This window comes from Chiloscyllium plagiosum, chromosome 2, assembly GCF_004010195.1.
Source record: "Chiloscyllium plagiosum isolate BGI_BamShark_2017 chromosome 2, ASM401019v2, whole genome shotgun sequence".
In the NCBI taxonomy this organism is placed as follows: Eukaryota; Metazoa; Chordata; class Chondrichthyes; order Orectolobiformes; family Hemiscylliidae; genus Chiloscyllium; species Chiloscyllium plagiosum.
In genome coordinates this window covers 73,533,402-73,540,467 of record NC_057711.1, presented here as the reverse complement: position 1 = coordinate 73,540,467, position 7,066 = coordinate 73,533,402, and the positions used below count along the sequence as shown (strand labels likewise).

Below are 7,066 nucleotides of genomic sequence, written 5' to 3'. Positions count from 1 at the left end.
CCCTCTCACCCTAAACCTATGCCCTCTAGTTCTGGACTCACCCACCCCAGGGAAAAGACTTTGTCTATATATCCTATCCATGCGCCTCATAATTTTATAAACCTCTATAAGGTCACCCCTCAGCCTCTGATTCTCCAGGGAAAACAGCCCTAGCCTATTCAACCTCTCCCTATAGCTCAAATCTTCCAACCCTGGCAACATCCTTGCAAATATTCTGAACCCTTTCAAGTTTCACAACATCTTTCCAATAGGAAGGAGACCAGAATTGCACGCAATGTTCCAACTGTGGCCTAACCAATGTCCTGTAACATGTTGAAGCCGCAAAATGAGCTCCCAACTCCTGTACTCGTCTGACCAATAAAGGAAAGCATACCAAACGCCTTCTTCACTATTCTATATACCTGCGACTCCACTTTCAAGGAGCTATGAACTTGCACTCCAAGGTCTCTTTGTTCAGCAACACTCCCTAGGACCTTACCAATAAGTATATAAGTCCTGTTAAGATATGCTTTCCCAAAACGCAGCACTTCACATTTATCTAAATTAAACATCTTTGGACTGTGGGAGAAACTCTGAGCCACAAGTACCAGTACATTTAGTGATTCATGAATGCATCTATTCCCCCTTCCTAGAAATGCAGATCAAAAATATGGACAAAAATTTGCCATCAATTCCAATGCACCTCCTCCACTAACAGAAAACAAATTGCACCCAGTGACCCACATTTCTTAAAATTGATTGCAATACAGTCTTTAAAAATGCCATCTTTTATCTTCAGGGGCCCAGGCCCAACCCGACCTTTCACCCCAAGATGGTCAAGACACCATTCTTGGTGGTGAACCTGCATTGACCTGAACCTAGCTGCTGACTAGAGTCAAAAAATCATTCAGACCAAGACATCTGTCACTCTTCAGCCCAGAATGCAAATGTCAAAAATCAGCCGGCTGATTGCGACTAATACACTAGGTTCATTAGGCAATAATTTTATACTAACTTGCATAGATTGCCAACAGCCAATTCCCAGAAATCTCACCTCATGAAATTCTACTCAAAACTATTGTTAATTATTAACAGCATCCCTCTGGAGTGTTCATTTCATTTATTCCTGTTATTTTTTACAATCTGTATTTTATCAAGAATTCTACAGATTGTCAGTTCTTCAGAAATTGTAGCCTGTTTAAAAGAACAGTGGAACCTTTACACCACTGACTGCATAGACCAATCACAAAATTATTCCAGCAAGGATGTAATCATCAAGCTAAACAATGACACCTGCACTTCAGCAGCACATTAAATAAAGGGCAGAATCTTCCCAGACCCCAAACAATGTGCGATATTGTGAGAAATGTGGGAGAATCATGTGAAATGTCAAGTGAGGCTTTTCTCAATGTCAAGACCAATGAGACACAACTTCAAACAATGTCAAGACAAAATTCTCACAGGATAGCAGTCAGAGGCTTATTGACTAGGATTATCACTCATTATCAGCCTCATTAATACCTAATCTTCCCTCATTAATATTCAGTTTTCCATTCTCCCCCAAGCCAGAAAGAAACTAGCTGCCAAGAATCCCTGATTTAAGATTTTGAGAGGGTGCTTGATGACTCCAGCCCTCCACTTGCAGCTTTGGCCAATCATTTTGGACACCTAACACCAATGTCTCAGGGCAACAATCATGGGCAGTGGGCACAAGTAGTCAATGACAAAGGATGCTGGCATCTGAAACATGCCAGTCTCTCTACATGAGCATGGCACATCACCAATCCATGTACAGTAGACTTCTGCCATGCCATGCCACAGTTTGATGCCAGCACTTTTCATTGCTGCTGCAAGGATACTGTGTGTACAGGGACAGGCACCCAATCAATTTAAAGAGATGTGGGTCACTGGGTGCAATTTCTCCTACCTTACTGGAGGAGATGCATTGGAATTGATGGAAAATTTTGGTCCATGTTTCTGGTCTGTATTTCTGGGCCAGACAACATCTCGGGTTTATTTGTTCATTTTCTTTGTGCCTACCTGGATGCTCACAGCATCCTTGCCTCTCTTTCCTTGCCTTGTGTTTTAGTGCTTTGCTCACCTTAAAGGTTCACAGTACTTAAGGTTATTAAAGGAATCAGCAGGATATAGATCAGTTGGAAAGTTGGGCGGAGAAATGTCAGGTGGAGGTTGATCCAGGGACAAGTGTGAGTGATGCATTTTGGGAGGTCAACTGCAGAAGAAAATGAGCTATAAATGGCAGGATCCTCAGCAGTATTGAAATATGGATGATTTGGAGATGCCGGTGTTGGACTGATGAAGGAGTGTCGCTCCGAAAGCTAGTGTGCTTCCAATTAAACCTGTTGGACTATAACCTGGTGTTGTGTGATTTTTAACTTTGAAATATGGAGGGATATTGAAGCCTAAGTCCACTTTCCTGGGAAATGTCAGCACAAGTAGATAAGGTGATAAGGAAGGCATACAGCATACTTGGCTTTTTACTGGAGTCTAGAGGGTGAGGAGCAACCTGATAGAGGCAATCAAAATTATGAAAGGCAAGGATAGGGTGGATAGTCAAAGACCTTTTTCCCAGGGTGGAAATGTCAAATATTAAGGGGCATAGGTTTAAGGTGAGAGGGGAGAAATGTAAAGGAGATGGTGTGAGACAAGTATTTTTTACACAGATGGTGGTGGGTGTCATGAATGCACTGCCTGGACAGGTAATAGAAGTAATTACAATAGCAATGTTTAAGAGCCATTTATACAGACACAAACGGGCAGAGAATAGAGGGGTATGGACCACGTGCAGCCAAATGGGATTGATTTAGAATGGCATCATAGTTGGCACAGATATGGTGGACTGAAGGGCCTGTTCCTTTGCTCTACTATTCTATGTCTGTGTTTTATGTTCTCCTTCTGTCCTGCCATGCAATCTAACACAGAGACACAAACCCAAGCAGTGTGTCATGCTTGTGAGTAGCCACCAGTCAAGGGGGTGGATGGTTTCCTGAATGGCACAGTGCTGTAATAATCACACACTTATGCCCCAGTCACAAACACACTGCACATGCACCAGTCTCAAAATCTAAATGGTCCTCAGTCAAGCTTAGGGAGATGGTATTCATTCAGGAGGTACGGAGGCTTGGGCAGCATCAGACACCTAATCTGAGCAGTTATGGTAAACAGATTTGTATTTCTGCAGTCCAGGGAGTGGGTCACGGACAGCTTTGTAGGCAGTTGAAGTCCTAGGAATTGCAGGAACAAATCCAGGGAGCCATACAGATATCAGTCAGGGATGGGATAACTCATCATTCAGAACTGAACAGCTAAGTCACTCCGGGAGTTTGGTTATAATGAGTGCTGGAACTTCATCACCTAAAAGTCTAAAGGGGTTATCAGAGAGCACTGCTGCAGAGGAAGGCTGGAGAACTCAATTGTGGGGATTGGAGTCAAAATGCTCGGATGCAAAGGGGATTAAAATGCTGAAGGGTGGCATCACAATATATAAGCATGGGTGGGGGAGAGGATTGAACATGGAATGGAATGGGATCATACAGGAGGGAGGTGGTAAACTATAAGAAGCATGGTGGCTTCCATGGGGAAGGTAATGCACTACTAGACACAACTATTTGATTAATGATAGGCCTGGGGCTGGGGATGCATAGAGAAGTAAAGTAAAGGCAGAAGAAGACTCAGGTAGACATGTTAGGGAGGGACTTAGTGAAGTGCAAAACCAATGGGGTTGACAGGGAGGGCTACTGGGTTGGAGATGTTTATGTTTCTTCACCAAGACCTGAGAGACTGATTCTGAGACTCACTCAAGGAGCAACCGCCATTGCCTTCCATATGCTAGAAATAACAAATGCACAAAGGAAATGAAACTGGCTGTGACCACACTAGAGTAGGCAAGGTAAGTGCTTTGTTCCGTGAGGGAGAGCAGCTTTGATTTTGAGAAATGTGAATTCCATCAAAGGGCAACAGACACCCATACACCAAAGCAGAAACACATTTGCAAGCACTACATGCTTTGTTAAACTTGCACACTAGCTTATTCCATGCAGTCCAAAGCCTTGCCCAAGCATTCCTGACCATATCACACAAGATAACAACTGAATTCTATTAATGCTTGTGGTACAGAAGCAATGTCCTTCTACCTGGAAAGATGGAGCCTAGTTGCCAAAGTAGCAGTCACCTGCAATATGCTAATTTCTTGCAGATGGTTTAATGAGTGCTTTGGGTCTGTGTTTACCCAGAACGAGGATACTAACAAATATCAAGAGAAGTGGAAATGGTAGGGGTAATAGGTGGGGTGAAAACTGACAAGCCAGATATACTAGAGGAGTTAGCAATATTTCAAAATGTTGGTCCACATGATGTTGCATCCAAGGTTGCAAATGGAAATGGGATGCAAATAGTAAAAGGAATAATCTTCAAATCTTTGAGACATAAGAAAAATGCTTGAGGATTACAAAGTGGCTAATATGACATCTATATTCAAGAAAAGGTGTGAAGACATTTCTGGTAATTATAGGTTGGTCAGATTAACATCAATGGTAAATCATATTTTAGAAACAATAAATCAGGGGATAAAAGAACTAATATGCACTTCTAGATTTGTATTAATTAAAGAAAGACACGAGGATCTGATTTGTGTTTGACTAATATAATTAAATTTGTGTTGGAGCTGCAGAGGAGAGAAAAGAGGTGAAGGAAATAAAATTGTTGCGTCTATTAAGAACTTATTAATGGATGTTCAGAATTTGGAACACTACACGATACACACTGGCATTACGATGAGGCTCTCTCTCATTTACATCACTATTGGTTTGAGTCATGCAAAATTCTGCCCATAAGTTTTGAGGAGGATGATGACCTTGTCAAAGGCATAAGCCCTTGAATGAATAGACATATGAAATTTGCTTCAGTATAACACAGGAATAAAACCAAGCATTCTTTGAGATAAATATCAGTTGTATGAGCCCATTCAAACTTACAAGTATTCATAGAAAAATTCAAGGTGCATTTTACAAAAATTGCGATCCATTTGAAATAGGTGTTTGTGAATACGCTAAGTTATGAATTAGATATATGGAAGGCAAAAGTAATCATGTCCCAGCAACCTGCATTCATATAATGCATTAAAGAAGAAAAACATTAAGGCATGCTACAGAAACATATTGAAAATTAAATATTTCCTCTGCTGTTTAGAATTTTAAGTCTCTTGTCAGGAAAATTGTATAAATTATTTTTGAATATCATAGTATTCAGCAATTTGGGTGTTCAATATAGATCACAATGGGTTAGTGGTATTATGAAGCAACAAAGAAGTAAAGAAAATTAGCTTAGAATCAAATTAAACACAACGCATGATAACATCTTTAAAAACATAAAGAACAAGAATACTTACTTTGATAAACATGCACAAACATAACTTTAATTCTTATACAAATAGAATTTTAATGGAGATTTATTACCATCACTTGATTTCACGATCAGCTTTTCATGCCGTGGCATTTCACAATCTCAAAGTATCCACTTGGAGAAGTTTAGCAATCAATAGATATCAATGTAGAGAAAAAAGTTGCAGTATTTAGGCAATGTGAATGAGAGGCAACTTAATTGAGTTTGTACAAAACTTTTACCTGCTGTTGGCTGATTGTTTAGCTGTATTCACTGAGTGAAACATGATGATAGGCTATTAATGCTCTGGCTAAAGAATTAATGAAGTTTCAGATTACTATTACTGTGCAATATTGTTGAGACTATAAAGTAATCAGTGAACACTATTTTTCATAAATAATTATTTGGTGTGATAACAATTGACTAATTTAAAATGTCACATTTATTCTGTACTTCACATCTAGTTTTGTATTAAATAATCTTTTTATCATGTTATTGCCCTTTTGAGGTGAATGTTTTGAATCTTGCGTGTAAAGCATGGAACAAAATGCTCACAATTTCTGTTTTGCATTTTCACTTATTCAGTTCTGCCATTGGTTTTAAGTTGGATAGAGGTCATACTTTTCAAGATTAAAATCTACACAAACTGAAAATTAAGAAAATACACATCACAATTCGTAAGCACATTTTTATTGTTGATATTACACCAATTTCTTTTTGAATGATGAGCCTTAGTGCCATTGTCGGGAAAACCACTGAGTTAAATCATAGCAGTTAGATAATCACAATCTTCAATTAAAATAATCAGACAATATACTGACATTTTATTGCAACCCAGTGACCTCACTCTGAAGGCCATATGAATAGATGTTAGGTGATTATAGGGTAGAATCAACTCTATTGTGTCTCACATTCAGTCAGTACTCACTGTCTGAGCTCACCATTAAAGATGTGTCCTTGATGCAGTAACAGAATGTGATTGATGCCCTGGAACTCAATATGAGTCAATGCTGAGAGGAGGACTAGAGTGGGGGGAGAAAAAAGCTGAAGTACTTTTTGTAAGAACTTCTTGTACATTTGTCACATTTTTTGAGGTCCACAGCCATAAACCTTTGCCATGACATAATTTAACTCTATAAACATGCATTAATACATCCAGGTAAATGTACAGCATCAACATTGCTCACAATACTAAGATCATCAGAGAAGACAATGTACAATGAACATTTCTCAAACAGTGGATGTAAATTTGTTATGTCACTGCAGAAAATGATAAAATGCAATACAGAATAATACAAGGTACCGGATAAATTTGAGTAGGCAATATTAGAAGGGGATATTCTTTTCTGAAAAATTGAATAAATGGACAATTTTCACATTCACCAGAACTAAACTGACTAAGATCCAATGTAGTTTTGTGACTCTATTCAAGTATTGTTTGTAATCCGTAAAGATTCATGGGTCAATTTCACCAAATTATTTTTTTAATGGACATTTCAAATCTGCTCCAGTGAAAAGAGATTGTAGTCTCAGTGAACACTGGGGTGGCAGAGTGCTTCAATTGTTAGCACTCCTATCTTATAGTGCCAGCAACCACCCTCAGGCGACTGTCTGTGTGGAGTTTGCACATTCTCCCTGTGTCTGCATGGGTTTCTTCTGGGTGCTCCAGTTTCCTCCCACAATCCAA

At 39.4% G+C, this 7,066-nt stretch overlaps 1 protein-coding gene across 1 annotated transcript in view; it reads right to left on the bottom strand.

Annotated features, from left to right (window-relative positions):
* tmc1 (transmembrane channel-like 1) overlaps positions 1-5,520 on the bottom strand; it is an 88,001-nt gene extending 82,481 nt beyond the window's left edge. Inside the window, exon 1 of the mRNA XM_043704985.1 lies at positions 5,454-5,520. Coding sequence (XP_043560920.1) covers positions 5,454-5,493 — 40 coding nt within the window. The 5' untranslated portion in view covers positions 5,494-5,520. The remainder of the gene's footprint in view (positions 1-5,453) is intronic.
* Positions 5,521-7,066: the final 1,546 nt, after the last annotated feature.